The sequence below is a fragment of the Leucoraja erinacea genome, chromosome 7 (genome assembly GCF_028641065.1).
Source record: "Leucoraja erinacea ecotype New England chromosome 7, Leri_hhj_1, whole genome shotgun sequence".
Taxonomy (NCBI): domain Eukaryota; kingdom Metazoa; phylum Chordata; class Chondrichthyes; order Rajiformes; family Rajidae; genus Leucoraja; species Leucoraja erinaceus.
In genome coordinates, this window is record NC_073383.1 from 62230940 (window position 1) to 62248519 (window position 17580).

Sequence of the window (17580 nt, forward strand, 5' to 3'; positions counted from 1 at the left end):
CTACCCAAGTTGTTGTAGGCTCTACATTATCCTACAAATATTAATTCATTTGTTAAATATCATCAATCTGATTGTCTTTATATGAGGAACTATAGAATCACTGTGAAACATACAATTATATTGTCAAGCATTTAAATTAACACATAAACAGATTTTCTAATTCAAAACTCAAAGATAAAAAAATTAGTTTATCTGATAACTGAGACACCATTATGGCTTTACATGTTGTCCCATTAACTAAGCAAACACTTTCTTTAAAAATTGTACACTAAAGTTGAACAAAACTTTTAGTTTGGACAGATTTCCCCCTTAGGGTCTTTTATCTTTACTTTAGCAAAATGTTCTTCAAGTACTCGGCTTTTCAATACTTGACCATCTCCATGTTTTTCTTGTTAGTTTTCTTTTTGAGGAAGCTTAGTCTTTGCTTTGTACAATATGTTCCAGTCATAATCCCTAACTAAGCCCATGAGGGTGGGATACAGTGGTGCTAGGTGTAGTGTGCCGGATTCTGTCCATCTTTCAGAGAAGCAGAGTAGATGTGGACTACAGTTGAGATCTCTCCAAACTGAATTGATTTTATAGATACCGCTCGTCCATATCTATTAGACTAGATTTGTTCACCCGAAAATGCCAGAGAAGCTGTGAGATAATTGTTCGCTACCTATTTTCCTAATATCTTGTGTTAGCTGACCTAGTCAGCCAATAGTTTCATTTAGAGATACAGCATAGAAACAGGCCCTTCTGCCCACCAAATCTGACCAGCGTTCACCTGCACACTGGTTCCATGTTATCCCATTATCACATCCTACACACTAGGGGCAATATACAGAAGCAAATTAACCTACAAAACTGCACGTCTTTGGAATGTGGGAGGATACCAGGAACCCGGAGAAAACCTATGTGGTCACAGGGAGAACGTGCAAACTCAGCACAGATAGTACCCATGGGCAGGTTCAAACTGGATCTCTGGCATTGTGAGGGAGCATCTCTGCAGCTGTCCCACTGTACTGCCCGGAGTTTGTTTTCAAATCTCTCCATGGCATCACGCTTCCATTTACTCCAGCTCTGCAGACTTTCCATCTCTCTATGTTCCGCCAATTGTGGCATTTCACACAACCAATGTTATTGCTTCCACTGAAAAAAATATGAGAAAAACTCTTGGAATTCTGAAAGAACTACAGTAATTGCTAGGAAATCTCATCAGATCAGGATACATCCGTGCAATGAAAGACAGGGATAATTTTTCAGGTTGAAGATCCTCCATCAGAAATGGTTACCAGTTCCTCTTGTAAATTATAAAGTTCCTCTTGATAATGATGATGTTTGACCCAAAAAATTAGAGATTGTAGGATAGTGCGGTGTAATTCTTAGATGGTGTAATGTAGTGTAATTACCTTCTCTGCCTTTCTATTCTCTCTTGCTTAATGGAAAGCTTCTTAAAATGTTGACTAGTTATTTATTCTAATGCCTCCTTTTATACCTCCTTGTTACATTTGGTTTGATTATTGCTCCTTTGAAGCACTGTAGGATCCTGTGTTATTTGGACAATACTAATTAATGTATGTTGAAACAAAGAACTATATTTGCTGGTTTACAAAAATACAGAATTTGGAGTAACTCAGCGGATCAGAGCAACTGTGGAGAACATGAATAGATGCCGCTTCAGGTCGGGACCCTTCTTCCGTTGAACATCACCTATCTATGTACTTGAGAAATGCTGTTTGACCTGCTGAATTATTCCAGCACTGTGTGTCATTATTTTGATATAATGGATGTTTTTGCTTTTCCCCTCTTTCAGGACCTTACTTGATTGTGGGGGGGGGGGGGGGAGGGGGGGGGGGGGGGGAGCTGAGGTGCAGGTGGGGGTGTGGAGGTGCAGTGTGGAGATGGAGGAAGAAGCAGTTTGCAGCAATTTCACAAGTAAAAAGTTTATTCAAGTAACTTACCTGGAAAGATCTCTGGATAGACTAAGGCTTTAGGACACAGTGGGTGGCAACCACAGTGAACAGCTTCCAACCTAATAAATCAAAGATTTCAACAGGTTATAAATACAAAAAAGGTACAAGTTAAATTATATCTCAATGAAAATCTGCATGTTTTCCAGGATGAGAAAATCCACCATGGTTCCAGTAATTAGAGAGCTCTTGCTGACAATGTAGGCACCACTAATTTAGGGCAGTACTTAGACCAGAATTCACATCTTCAATTCCTGCAACGTTTCTGGAATCAGACTATTAAAGCATTTAAAATACACTTAGATAGGTGCCTGGATAGGAAAGGTTTAGAGGGCCATGGGCCAAACGCAGGCAAATGCAGAAGAACATAGAACTAAGGTGAATGGTTGATCAATGGTCGGCATGAACTTGGTGGGCCTGAGGACCTGTTTCCATGCTGTATCTATCAAACAAAAAGTTGAACTCGGTCAGACGGGCATCTTGGTCGCATGGACGAGTTGGCCCGAAAGACCTATTTCTAAGCTGTATGTCAGTGTATAACAGTGGTGTCCATTGTGGGGGGATGATTTTTTCTTTCTGTAAGTAAACCTGTTAGTCTGTATCCAAGATGGCTGTCGGAAGGGAGAGTGGACGCTGGTGCGCTTTAGCTGCCGCTGCTCTCTCTTCACACTGTGTTTTTGATTTTTTGTTTTTGGACTGAATTCTGTTTTTAATTTGTGTTTCTGTGATGTATTTATTATTTATTTTATTCCGATTATATGTTTTATTATTCCTGTTAATCTCTGTAAGGTGTCCTTGAGATTTCTGAAAGGCGCCCAAAAATAAAATGTATTATTATTATTATTTTAATATTTTTAAGATACCAGAATTCTAGAAGAATGACTAATTTCATTTTGTTTTTTCTTTGCATTATATTGTTTTGTTTTATTTATTGAAGTTTTATTTTGTTTCTTAATTATATTATCTATTGAGTACTGTGCTTACAAACCTGCTGTACTGCTGAAATTGAAAATTTCATTATTTTGTTTTGGTACATATGACAATAAACCACCCGCTGAGTATCTCCAGCATTTTTGTCTACCCTGACTATTGCGTTGAGATATACTATTAAATAAAATAACCTGCTTGTGTTCTGCCAGTTATAGGGAAGTGGTCACTTATTGGTAGAAAACCAAATTTTCCACATAATATTGTGGTTATATTGCTGGATACAAGTCAACCAAGAAAAGGCCATTCTTGTGATTGTGGTTTGCATTACCGTAATTTCAAATAATTCAGCATGAAATTGGCTTCACCTGAAATCAGTACAGTCTGGTAATTATTGAAACAATAATCAGGAAAATTTTCAGTATATAACTGCAGGCAACATGGGCTCAGATGTTGCTTTCCTTTGCCAGCAAATCTGCATGGAACCACCTGCATTTCTCAGCATAAACCCCAGTAGGTTTCAAGGCTCCTGTGTGGACATGGAAGTCTCAAACTCACTGATTGAATTCCCTTGGCCATTTCCCAGCTACACTCTATTCTAGATTCCCTGAAGTGGGGAAAGAGTACACAAGAGTACACAAAATCTAAACAATATTAAATAAAAACAACTAAATTGGCATACAAACACCAAAGGAAATTCCATAGGCTTCTACTGAGATTTATTGGTGCCTTGGAGAGCCCAAATAGGTCCTCCATACCAAAGAAAATCTGAAGTGATACATTCCATAATTAACAGTGAGTGTACACTCTATTTACTTTACCACTCACTCATGCAAACATCCATCCGCAGAAGCTACCAGAAAGTAACAACGCTGCTTAGAAAGAAGTTCTTCCCTTGAAAATAAATAGCATGATTTGTTTTTAATATTCTACCCCTCAGGATCAGAATGGGAGCCGAGCAGAGAGTATCTCGAGTCTGATTAAGGCATCATTTCTTATTAATCTCTCATCACACACCTTCGAGAAGTAAGGCAGACCACTGAAACTATATGACAGCACTGAGACTAAAACAAGTAGCAAACAAGATGAATTGAATCAGGATTAGTGTAAAACAAGTTTGAGGTTTGAAAAACTTGTTGTCTACAGCAGGAACACTGATGACAGAAGGTGCATTTATCAAGGACCTTTTACCCAGAATAGAATAGTTTCTCAAATTCACACAAAGGGATTATTTATTGTTCTTGTTTTAAATTACATATAATTATTATAAAGCATTAATGATTCTCAGTAAATACCAACTTGACCAAAATCTTCTGACTTTGACATTGCAGGATCACATGCAATTACATCATCAATGACATCTGCAGAGATTTAAACCTATTTCTTTTTAGTGTTTGATAAAATAAACTACAATTATAAATCCACCTCTGTATCTTCTGATGCTCCGCACTGATCGTGTAGATTTTACCTCTCGTGTTCTAGGTTTGCGTACACACTCTCCTCATATGTAAGTATACTGACTTCACTGGTAACTACAAACATTGAGATCAACGTTCAATTTGGAAGGATTCCTGGATCAATGATTCCTGGCTCCTGATCCATTTTTCATGCATCCTCAGCTCCCCCATCTTCCACAGTAGTAGCGGATGTGCTGATCTCTATTCATGAAGCAGCTTCTGGAATCCTCCCTCAAGACCACTGCCCCTGAGCTTGGCCATTTGTTTGTTGATGTTCCAGGGCATCTCACAGGCATTGACAGTGTATACTTACCCTCATCAGCTGTGAATTCGTCCTCTTCAAAATCATTTATTGCCGATAAGTGCTGGCACACATGCCATGACACTCAGTATTTTTGAGGGAATTAGAATATCCACTTTACGTGTCTCATTTATTTTCTTGCAGTAGCTTAAATGTACTTAATGTCATGAATTCAGGAGCCTAAAGGAGGGGAGAAGGGAGGTTTAAACTAACATAGATGATGTCTAGGCACAGAAGGGGAGCAATGAGGAGGGAAAAGAAAGACCAAAGTGGACGGGAATGACAATAACAGAACAAGAAATTGTACGTTTTTTAGGTAGAACCAAATTAAGGGACGGCAAAAAGATCAAAGATAGGTTTACAATATCTACACGACAACACAAAATAATAATTTAAAAAGTTTGGTTCACTGCTGGCACAATTAACCATGAGGATTATAATGTCTTCTAAAGACATTGTAGTCAGATAATTCAGGGGTGATGGGTGGAAGGGAGGTGGGGTGTCGGCCAAAGGACTTCAATTTCAAATAATTACAAGAGATGCCAGATGAGGAAAGTAAATATTGTATCCTCATTCATAAGGTTATAAGGTCATAAGGAATAGGATTAGAAGTAGGCCATTCGGCCCATCAAGTCTACTCAGCCATTCAATCAATGTGAGCTATCTCTCCCTCCTAACCGCATTCCCCTGCCTTCTCCTGATAACCTCTGACACCTGTACTCATCAAGAATTTCTCTATCTCTGCCTTAAAAATGTCCACTGACTTTGCCTCCACATCCTTCTGTGGCAAAGTCACAGATTCACCACCCTCTGACTAAAGAATGGCAGCAGGGATAATACAAGTAATTACAGTCTGATGAGTCAAACATCAGAGGCACGGAAATGATATGATTAATCTGCACTTGGGGAGACAGGATTAATCAAAGGTAGTCAGCATGTCTTTGTTGGAGAGAGATCATGCCTGACTAACATTATTGATTTTTTTCTGAAAATGTAAATACATATGTTGAGATGGTAATCCGGGTTATGTAGTTTGTAAAAAATTCAATTAGGTCTTTAACAAGGCCCCACTTGGAAGGTTCTTCCACAAAGTAAGAGTCCATGGAATCCAGGGTGATTTGGTACATTGTCGAGAGGCAGAGGATGAAAGTCATGGGTTGTTTTTGTAACTGGAAGTTGTGTGATTAGCAGTCTGCCACAGGGATTGTTTCCGAGACCTCTGCTGTGTGTTACATACTTTAACAATCTCCACACAAACATAAAAAATATAGGGAGTCATTTTCAGATGAACACAAAGATTGGTGGGCTGTTAATTGTGTGGACTGTAATTTTAAGCTGATATCAATAAGAAGAAAAGATGGCCAGGGCAAGAGCAAACATTAATCCTGAAAATATATAAAGTGAAGTGTTTTGGAAGGACTAATAAGGCCATGGGTGTACACAATGAATGGAAATGATCTTGGTGAACCTATCCATATATGCACCCCTCAATATGCAGATATATCTCAACTTGGAAGTGTAGTGAAAGCTGGGGAAGGTAATAAGGGAAGTTAATAGGGGAAGATAAAAGGAGGAGCTGTTATGAATCAATAGGCTGAATGGCTTTTGTATAGGCTAAAACATTCTGTGATTTCATCTGGATTCACTTAAAATATATAAGCAATTTTTCCAAACATACTCTGTGATAATGGAACTGTGATATGCCATTGATTTCTCAACAACTATGCCAGCTTCAAGTGTTAGATTAACGGCAAGAGAATGCTACTCAGGATTGCATAACCTATTTTGGGTCTGAATGGATGCTGGTGGGCTCAGTACAGATCTTCTCCACTAGGCTTTTCAAATTAGTTTTATTGCAGTAGAATATGAGTTTACCTGTGTATGCAAGCAAATATCCACATGAAAGTAAATATCAAGTAAGTTCACCTTGACTCCATATTCGTGGGTGAATGGAATGGAATGGAACAGGTAATTAATATATAATACCCGAAAATATCCCCAAAATTTTCAAAATCAGTATGCATTATTAATTTTTAAAAGTATTATTGTTTTAGTTTAGTTTAGAGATACAGCATGGAAACAGGCTCTTTAGCCCACCGAGTCCAAGCCCGTACACTAATTCCATGTTATATCACTTTCTCATCCTATGCACCAGAGGCAATTTACAGAAGGCAATTAACCTACAGTACGTGTAATGATGTACAATTTGTTTTGAAGCATAAAGAAGACAATAATCCTCAGATAACAGAAGTCTAAATGGGTAAAAGGAGTGGAACAAATTTACAAACTATAAATAAAAGATACTGATTAATAATTCCAAGTAAATATCAAACTTATCACTACGTTTCAATTCTGGCAGAATAAAATTGAAAAGTTTAAACTTTGGTTAATGACCTGTTTACTTTATCATTACTTATTAAAATAACTTTCATTCATTTGTTCTATATCTCTCTACATCACCGTTTATATCTCTCCTGACGCTTTCCCCTGACTCTCCAGTCTGAAGAAGGATCTCGACCCAAAACATCACCTATTCCTTTTCTCCAGAGATGCTGTTTGACCCTCTGAGTTACTCCATCTTTTTGTGTCTATCTTCAGTTTAAACCAGGATCTGCAGTTCCTTCCTACACATTTGGTTTAAACAATGTTCCAATCATCATATTGTGAAAACATAGTCGAGGAAATGTTGCAAAAGTTGCAAAAAAAGATGTGGAAGAATGAAGCTTTGAGAGTATATTTTTAATAAGAAAAAAATGATCAGGTTGGTGATTGATCTTTACAGAAGGTTGAGGGGAGGCCAATGTGAAGATTTTACAGTAGTGGTAGCCAATATTTCCACCTGGGGGAAGTGCAAAATCAAATGTGATTAATACCGAATCGCCACTAACAAATAGGAAATTCAGGTGATTTTTTTTACCTGAAGGGTTGTGAAAGTTGAAGCTGTCACTACAGGGAGTAGTTAATTCAAATACCACAGGCGTATTTAAGGAGTAGCTGAATGAACACATGAGGGAGAAAATGAAAGAAGGGTTGTTGTGATAAAAGGAAAATGGAAGGAAGTGGCTCATATGGAATTCTAAAAAGTGGTATTGTTCAGCAGGAATGTGCAGTTTTTTGTTGTAGACACAATGTAACAGTTTAATAAAAGTTGATATATATCTATATATTACTAAAACACTCATCTTGTTTGTTTGTGAGCCTGTCTGTCTGTGAGTCATGCCCCGATGCCCTGAATTACGGTAAAATGGTACACAATAGTGCTACAATTTTTGGACCACCTTACTCGCCAATGTCCTGTGGTGTGGTGTATCAGGTTTCATTCAGATCGAATGTATATTTTACAAATTATTTACAATTTTAAACTTTACAAAAGCAATTTGAGATAAATCACTTGAAATTGCAATGGCAGTTAGCAGCTACGATGTCACAATGGGATCTCATTTACATAAACTGCCAATTTAACTTTTCACTGTAAAAAATCCAATTGCACATGCTGGCCCTGACCATTACAATGTTGCAAATCACAGGACACTGAGTCCTGGCAGCAAGTGCAATTGGATTTTTTTAAGTGAAAAGTTGGATTTTTTTAAGTGATATGTGGGTGACTGATGGAATATTGAATTGGGGGAACGGGTTGGTTGGGGGGAACGGGTGAGTGGTGGAATCTTACGTTGGGGGACCAGGCCTCCCGTGGGCGCTATGGGTGAGTGGTGGAATATTGCGTTGGGGGAATGGGTTATGGGTTGCATTGGAGGAACGGATGAGTGGTGGATTATTGCGTTGAGGGAACCGATCTCACTTGGTCTAGTAAACTTAAAAAATGACTAAAAAGTGTAATTTATGCATGCCTGTATGTTCCCGAAATACAAACAAAACAGTACACAATAGTGCAAAAATATTAGGTCCACCTTACTCACCAATCGCCTGTGGTGGTTGTAGCAGGTTTTGTTCCATTTGAGAAAATCATTCACAAGTTATTCCCTTAATAAACCATTATTAACTTTATACCATTAACTGCGTTCCCACTTGCTGGCCCCGTCATCCGCACATGCGCAGCTGGGGGAGGGTTGCCGGGCCCACCGCCATTTTTAGATCGCGTCACAACGGGGATCTCTGGCATCACAACGGGAACCCGTCAGCCATGCTTGTGCAGTTGGGGGAGGCCTCGGAGCCCCACCTTTGGTGGTATTAGCACCACTTGTCCTTGCATGCGCCTTTCGTGGCTGACATCACTGCCGCTCCTTCCATGGAGGCTGTGACTGCCTGTATGACCTGCCGAGGCACAGCCACCACCCGATTGATGGTGACTCTACCATACTGTTTGGCCCACCACAGCATGTCCGCACGGGCTGCCAGCAGTCTGGGGTCAGTGAAACCGTCATCCGCGAGGAGCAGGCGGATGTCCTCAGGCATCTGCTCGAGGAAGACCTGTTCGAAAAGGAGGCAGGTCTTGCGTTCATCCATCAGAGTGAGTAGTTCATTCATGAGCACGTATGGTTTGCGGTCGCCTAGGCCAACAATGTGCAGAAGGTTTGCCGCCCTGTCGCGGCGGCTGAGACCGAATGTGTCATTGAGGATCGTCTTGATCCATTTGTACTTGTTGTCGGCTGGTCGCCGGCGAAGGTAATCGATGAGGCGCCCGGCAGTTTCCTGGTCCAGCGCACTGACCACGCGGTAGTACTTGGTGACCTTGGCAGTTATCTGGCGGATGTGGAATTGGGCTTCAGCTTGTTCAAACCTCACTTGGGGCTGTGATGTCCAGAAGGTGGGCAGTTTGAGTAAAACTGTGTTCTGCTGGTCTGGGTTGTCTCCTCCAGGCATGATGAAATCCAAAAGAGGCCGTTTTGGATCATTAGGATCACCACTGAAGAGGTTGACATGTTGTATAAACACTCAGTTTAATATTTAAATGATACAGCTCAACAATTAGTACAAAGGGGCAAGGTGTATGTGTTAACATTTTGACTGCGTAGTGACTAGCTCCGTGGTCCGCTGCACCCCACCAGCTGTCCACCCAGGTCGCCGTTGATTGGTCGGTCCAGATCAAGCCAGGTCCACGCGAATGCTCGAGCTCGACGAACGGCGGTTCGAGACCAAAGTGGCTCGGCCCGCCACAAGACCTTTTATTGTTAATCATCTAGCCAAGGGAACTTGGAGTTACTTGGGATTCAATAAATTGAAGTGAAAGACTGGTGTAAACATCACTAACATTGTGAATGAATTGCTACACTAGCATTTTGGCATCTTGCGTTATATTATATCTGCTTTGTCCGTAATATCGTTCCCTGTGCCTGATTCACACCTATCTCCACTAGCTAAATCTTCAGAAGAAGACAACTGCCAAAAATGCAGCATCCATAAAGAATAATAGATCTCTGAGAGTGAACAGAATAGTACTTCACATATCACAAGAATGAAGTAAATCTGGTTTAGAGCTGTCATTTGAAAACTTAGATTGAAACACTATATGGTATTACTCCAGGGGGCAATCCAATTTACGCTGTTTGTTTTGTGGGTGATTTTACTAAATCTATGGAACAACTGTGACGAAGGTTGATGATGCTGTGGTGGCACTGTCAATGTTTCTGCTACTAAAACTATACAAAAAAAATCATTGTAACCTCTCTTGAAACCTCTATGTAAGTTATACAGTCTGACCTTGGTGAATACCATTGTCAGTCTGCAAGTTAAACTGTCTGCTAGAACCTGACATGGTGGTGCAGCAGTAGAGTTGCTGCCTTACAGCGCTAGGGACCTGGGTTCGATCCTGACTATGAGTGCTTGTCTGTATGGAGCTTCTACATTCTCCTGGTGACGCGTGTGTTTCCTCGAACACTCCAAAGAAATACAGCTTTGTAGGCTAATTGGCTTGGCATATTTGTAAATTGTCCCAAGCATGTATAGGATAGTGCTAGTGTGCTGGGACTGCTGGTCGGCATGGACATGGTGGGTCGAAGGGCCTGTATCCCTAAACTAACCCCAATAATCACATTCCTAAGAATCCTCGTGTTATATAAAATCTATATATTACTAAAACTCATCTTGTTTGTTTGCGTGTGTGCGTGTGAGTTCCGGAAACTACACCAAATCGGTACATGATAGCGCTACAATTTTTGGCCCACCTTACTCACCACTGTCTTGTGATGTAAATTAAACAATTTTCGTTCAAATTGATGTTATATTTTACAGGTTATTGACATGTTAAACTTTAAACTTAACAAAAAATACTTTTCTACGTGCCCTGCCCGTCAGCTGTGTTACAATGACGTCGCAATGGGATCCCGAATCTAATTTACCTTAAAAAATCGTGGTTTAAAAAAAGAAAACCGTTTTAATCAAATTCTTCCATTTTCATTCACAATGACGTCACAATGGGATCCCAAATCTCATTTACATTAAAAAAAAGCGATTCTAAAAAAAAAATCAGTTTTATTCAAATCCTTAGGGATAGGGAGGGGTAGGGAGGGGAGAGTGGTTATGGATGGAGGGAGAGAGTGACTGAGGGTAAGGGAATGGAGAGGGGAGGAGGATAGGGGAAAGAAGAGGGAGGGTGAAGAGGAGGGGGAGGGAGTGCTGGGGGATGAGGGGGAATGGAGGAGGATATGGGTAGGAAGAGGGATGGTGAGGTAATGGAGGAGGGGAGGGGGAAGAGGGAGGAGAGGAGGGAGGGGGTGATATGTTACAGGTTATTGCCGTTTTGAACTTTAAAAACGTCGCAGTCGAGTTCCCACTTGCCGGCCACGCCTGCGCAGTTGGGGGAGGGTTTTTCGTGACGCGTCACAACAGGGATCTCTGGCTTCACAACGGGAACCCGTCAGCTGCGCCTGCGCAGTTGGGTGCTATGGGACAGTGGTGGAATATTGCTTTGGGGGACAGGCCCAACGGGTCCGCACCTGGTCTAATGGAATTATAAAGGCAATTGTGTCAATGGGGGAAAAGAGGGTTAGGGGCTAGAGGCTCAGACTCAGAGCAACAGTGATTTTTCCTGCAGCAACTTCAAAAATGAATGTCTTTTCAAGACCTGTAAGTTTATTTGTTACTGCAAGCTAAAAATACTAAAGGCTGCATTTAACATTGTTTAATAGAGTATTGTTATGCAAGTATCAATTGAAGTGATTGCTGGTAAATTTCAATTGCCACTAGATGTTTAAGTGTGCAATGGAAACAGGGAAGCAGATATTTTTTCCTTCATTTTTAAAATGCAAGGCAGCTTTTTTCTGCTTGTCAATTCCAAAGTAATTTTTCAGCGGTTCTCTAGTTCCCAAATGAAATTACGTAACAATCAAATTGTCCCACATAATGCGAATTGTGTTTTCTAATTAAAGCACAAAGTGCTGGAGTAACTCAATGAGTCAGGCATCATTTCCAGAGATAGACACAAAAAGCTGGAGTAACTCAGGCAGCATCTCTGGTGAAAAGGAATAGCTGACGTTTCATGTCGAGACCCTTCTTCAGGGTCTGAAGAAAGGTCTCAGCCTAAAACCTCACCTAGGAGTCTGAAGAATGCTCTCGACCCAAAACGTCACTTATTCCTTTTCTTCAGTTGCTGCCTAACCCACTGACCCAGCTCTTTGTGTCTGTCTTCGGCTTAAACCATCAGTTGCAGTTTCTCCCTACACATCATCTGCAGAGATGCTGCCTGACTTACTGAGTTACTCCTGCATTTAAGGGTCTGTCCCATTAGGCGATTTTTTTAGGCGACTGCCGGCGACCGTCATAGTCGTAGCAGGTCGGTGAAAAACTGGCGACTGGACTAATGGGCCTGTCCCAATTAGGCAATTTTTTAGGCGACTACGACAATGGAATTCACCAAAGTCAGCTCCGGCGACAACCTACATCACCTGGCGACAACCTACGACAACCTACGACAGCAGCTACATCAGGAGAAGACAAGCTACAACTGTCGCTGAAAGGTTTTGAACATTTCAAAATCCAGCAGCGACCAGAAAAACGCTACGACTCTTTGGGCGACTGAGGAGACGACTCACAACCATAGAGGCGACACCCCGGCGACCGTGTGGCAACAGCTTAGTCGCCGGCAGTCACATAAAAAATCGCCTATGTGGGACAGTCCTTTAGTGTTTCACTGAAGATTCCAGCAACTGCAGTTCCTTGTGGCTCCAGTGTTTTCTAATTCAGCAGTCATGTTATATCCAATTTGTGTTATGGAAACAAACATTGTCGCAGAGTTACCTGTGGTTAGCACACTGTGGTAGACGACATGAAATGTGGTCGCAGTCTCAAGTAGGATATTTCACTTCAGAAGAGCCAGAAGGATTTATAAAAAATAGATTATGTTTGACTGATCTTTTTGATCAAGTGTTAAAGAAAACTGATTAAGCAATTGGAGTAGATGTCTTCGATATGGATTTGAAGAAAAAAAGTTTGACAAAGAACAAAACTAGGTAGCAAAATTTAGGCTTAAGGGACAGCAGCTCTTGTATCAGCTTTGATAGCTATAAAAAAATTGGATTAAGCACAGAAAGCAGCACGTTGAGATAAATTGTTGTTTTTCAAGACAGAGGATGGATGACAATGGTATTCCCCAAGGTTAGTGCCACGACCGCTGATTCTTTTTGATATATATAAATGACTTGGAGATTGGGATACAGAGCAACATTTCAAAACTTGCTGATGATATCAAATTTAGGGGTGTGACAAACTGTGAGGAGTATACCAATTGACTGCCACAGGACAAAGATTGCCTGGCAGCATGAGATGACAAGCCGACAGCATTCAATACAGAGAACTGCAAGTTGATGCATTTTGGCAAAAGATAGTGGAGAGGCAATATAAATGTTGCCATTAAATTTTAAAGAAAGTGCATTGAATGGAGAAACCTTGCTGTTCACATGCATAGATGTTTCATAAGTTCATAAGCTCTAGGAGCAGCATTAGGCCATTCGGCCCATCAAGTCTACTCTGCAATTCAATCATTGGTGAACTATCTTTCCCTCTCAACCCCGTTCTCCTGCCTTCTCCCCATAACCCCTGACACCCTGACTGATGCTGAATCTTTTTAAAGGTGGTAGGACAGATTGAGAGCATGGTTAACCAAACAAATGGCAACTTAGGTTTCATAAAATTATATAACAAATATAAAAGCAGGATTGTGATGCCGAGCATTTATAAAATTTTGGTTAGGCCACAAAAATAGTGTTGGGTCTATTTCTCTACCTTTCCATAGATGCCTGTCCAGCTGAGTGTTGAAGAAGGATGTGGCTTTTTTGAGAAAATGTTTTTTTGAGAAGATTAATCCAAATAGTCAGAAAATACTAATAATTTTAGATTAGAAGATCTTGTAGTGTTCTCCTTAGAGCAAAGGAGGTCGAGGGGAGATGTGAGATTGGGACAGGTTTAGATGGCACAAGGATGGCCCAGATTTGAGGTCTGATGCAAGAGAGGGGTGTGCGGAAAGACCTTTTTTACCACACAGTGAGTGGACATGGAATAAAGGAATTGCAGGGCTGCAGGGACAGAGTGAATACAAGATTGGATTATTCTACAGTTAGCTAGCATAGACTGCATGGATCGATAGCTTCCTTTTGTTACACTCAACATTCCATGAATCTTTTTCTCACGAAGATCAGGTAACCTCCAAAGTTGATAGCTTTTCACTGATTAAGAGTACAAACAAAAAAAGTCAGTCCGATTGTTGCCCAATAATGTTCATTAGGCGCCAAATAGCGAAAAGTGGCCTGTTCTAAGCTCAGCACAACTTCCAAATCGCAGGAAATAACCAAATTGATTCCTGAAACAAGAGCCTATAAATCAACTTACTGCCAGGTAATTAGTTTCGTTAATTTACAGTTAAAGTGGCAGTGGTGTTAAGAATGGTTTGCTACAAATTCTAGAGCATTATTAATAAGCATTGTGTCATACTAATCATTGTCATTCCATAAGGGATAGTGGCACAGCAGCGTAAAAGTCACAATAATGATAGCCAGACATAAGTAATGCAGAAGTACTTTAAATATTTTCAAACCAAAGTTTTAGATGAGGTATAAAAGATACTGTGTCTAATTATAGTACTTGGTCGATTTGATATCCTACACGTCGTGATGAAACACAGCATCCCATTTACTTTTTTGATTGGATTTTTCACTTGTAAGCTACTCTTTCTGACTGATTACCTGGAGCCCTAAATTCTACTTTTTTAACTACCAGCCCCCCTCCCAGTGTTTCTCCATTTAGACTGTATTTCCATCTGCCATTCCTACATCCAAAGTGTGCCATCTCACACTTCATTACGTTAAATTGCATCTGTCATCATTCCACTCACTCAATCAACATACTTCTTTAATGTTCAGCTCTATTCTTCACAATTCAATGCACCATCAAGTTTAGTATCATCTGTAAACTTGAAAATACATTCTTCTCTCCCCAAGTACACATCAGTAATAAACAGGATGGGAGAAGAAAGAGTACATCAGATTAGAAAATGAGAAAGGTCACAAATCTAAAGCCAATGAGAAAACACACAAAAAGTGTTATGAAACACCATAATTCTACACCAGCTTCCAATTTTGGGGGGCTTAAGCAGTTATAGACCGATTATTTGTTATGTCCATACATTCTGATATCTTTCGTTAATGCACCTGGGAGATATCTAGCCACCATTTCTAAACACAGCTTCTTTATGTCCTTTGACTCATCCTGCATGACCAGCACTATATATATAAGGGTGGATTTGTATTTTGTGTTTAGTAGATGTCTGAGACCTTTAGTGTTTACCTTCTTGTCAGGAAAATAATTAATTATTGATAGAAATATAAAAAGCTAAATCTTCACACTAAAATCTGCACGACTATATTTACTTCCATGCACACGGTTCTCATATTGATATGCCTTAGATAAATGGTGGCCATAATTTACTTGCCCTTCCTTCCTGCAATATGGTTCCGCATATAGTCATGTTAAGGGAGTTAAGAGAAAACTGCAGTTGCTGGAAAACTGAAATAAAGCCTGAAGCTGTTGGAGATACTCATCAAATCAGGACCTATCTGTGGTGGGAGATTGCAACCTTCACGTGGACCACCCAGTTTCGACTAATGCAATCAACCCGACGTGCACAAACAAATAGATCAAATAGAACAAGTTGACCTACAACTTTAGGTTGTGCACGCTATACGCAAGAAGAAGGACCTATCTGTGGAATTAGAAACAGAGTCAATGTCCCTGGTTGTACACTCTTTGTCACAAAAAACATTGATGCTGGAAACACTCAACTGGACAGGCAATATCCATGGAAAGATAAATAGAGTTAATGCTTCAGGACAAAGGCACTTTGTCAGTTCTCAGAAAGATCTTCATCCTGAGTTGGGTAACTGTTTCCCTATCCACATGTGCCACGTGATCTGCTGAGTATATCCTGCATTTTTAGTTCTTATTTCAGGTATAACTTTTTCAAATTACCACCATTAATACGTGTTGAGAAGTTGAAGTATTTTCAACTCCTGGGTGGGTGAGGAACTATTACCCCAGTTTGATTACATTTCATGTACACACTGCTACAATAGTGGTAATCAAATGCTGACAGAATTTATTTTAGAGTCACAGAGTTGCACAACATGGAGACAAATCATTCGTCCCAACTTGTTCATGCAAACCAAGTTGGCATTCTGGGCTTTTTTTATACCCTTCTAAACCCTTCCTATCCATATTTTCCCAAATGTCAATTGAAAGCCATAATTGTATCCACTTTAATAAATTCCCCGAGCAGCTCTTTCCAGATATGGTCTACCATCTGAGAGAAAAAAGTTGCCCCAGAGGTCCCTCTTAAATCTCTCCCACTCTAAGTCGATGTCCTCTAGTTTTAGCATCCTCTGCTCTGGGGAAAATACTGTGAATGTTTACTTTATCTATGACTCTCATGGTATCGTATACTTCAGTAAGGATACCCCCTTAGCCTCGTAAGTCTAAAGAAAAAAAGTCCCAGCTTATCTAGCATCTCCTTATAACTCAAGACTACAAGTCCAGGTAACATCCTAATAAATCTCTTCTGCACCCTTTCCAACTCAATGACATCCTTCCTATAGCTGGGAAACCAGAATTGCAATCCAGATGCAATAGTCAATTGCAGTACTCCTACTGCCACTATGACTGAGACAGAGTTTTAAACTATGACTTGAGCAAGTGCAGACCCATTGATAGTTGACAGACCCTGGCTGTAGACTCCATCGTCAGCTCGGCCACCGCCTGGACTCCAGTGGGCTCGTCCCTGACCCCTGACCCCTGACCCAGACTTGTCTTTGGTTCCAGCGGCGGCTTCTTTTTCAGCCTTGGGCACAGCTCTCACTCCAGCTCCACCCTCCCCGTCGGGCGTCGGACGCCAGTAGCGGCCACCATGCGAGTGTGCTGGAGTGCCCCTCCCTCCCGGAATGTCTTGTCTTGCCTTGCGAGCGCATTGTGACGTCACTTGGGTACGCTGGAGTGCCCCTCCCTCCTGGAGTGTCCTGTCCTGCCTTGCGAGTCCATTGTGACATTAGTCGGGTTTTTTGGCTTTTTTAAAAGCATTAAACGATTAAAAAGTCCGGAAATATAGGTGGAAATGCGACAGAAAGATGTTTATCGTCTCGACAGAAAAAGTGTGTGAAAATGGAAAGGCTGTGGCCTAGCGTTTGGAAGAAGAAAGGAAAACAGAAATTGACAAACATCCACGAACAAGACGAAGAGTTTTAGTAATAGTATAGATGGAAACATTAATGGAATGCATGGCTCAGCTGTGGCACCATTTTCCATACAAGCAATGCCTTTAATGTTTCAACACATCACAGAGCTTTGGACAAACTCCTCATCGGTAAACTCCCTGAAACAGTATAGAAACCTAGGAACATTCTTTTTTCTTAATGCTATGTTGCTAATTAGTTCAGTTAGGGTGCTTGGGTTTTACAAATGTGATAGATTACAACCATCAGAAATTCAAATTGGGAAACGCACT

General features: G+C 40.7%; 1 protein-coding gene across 7 annotated transcripts in view; it reads right to left on the reverse strand.

The window, feature by feature from the left end:
- gtdc1 (glycosyltransferase-like domain containing 1) overlaps nt 1-17580 on the reverse strand; it is a 354569-nt gene that overhangs the window by 59207 nt on the left and 277782 nt on the right. For all 7 annotated transcript variants that reach the window (XM_055638677.1, XM_055638672.1, XM_055638676.1 and 4 more), the window contains exon 8: nt 1947-2017. In XM_055638677.1, the coding sequence (XP_055494652.1) occupies nt 1947-2017 (71 nt within the window). The remainder of the gene's footprint in view (nt 1-1946; nt 2018-17580) is intronic.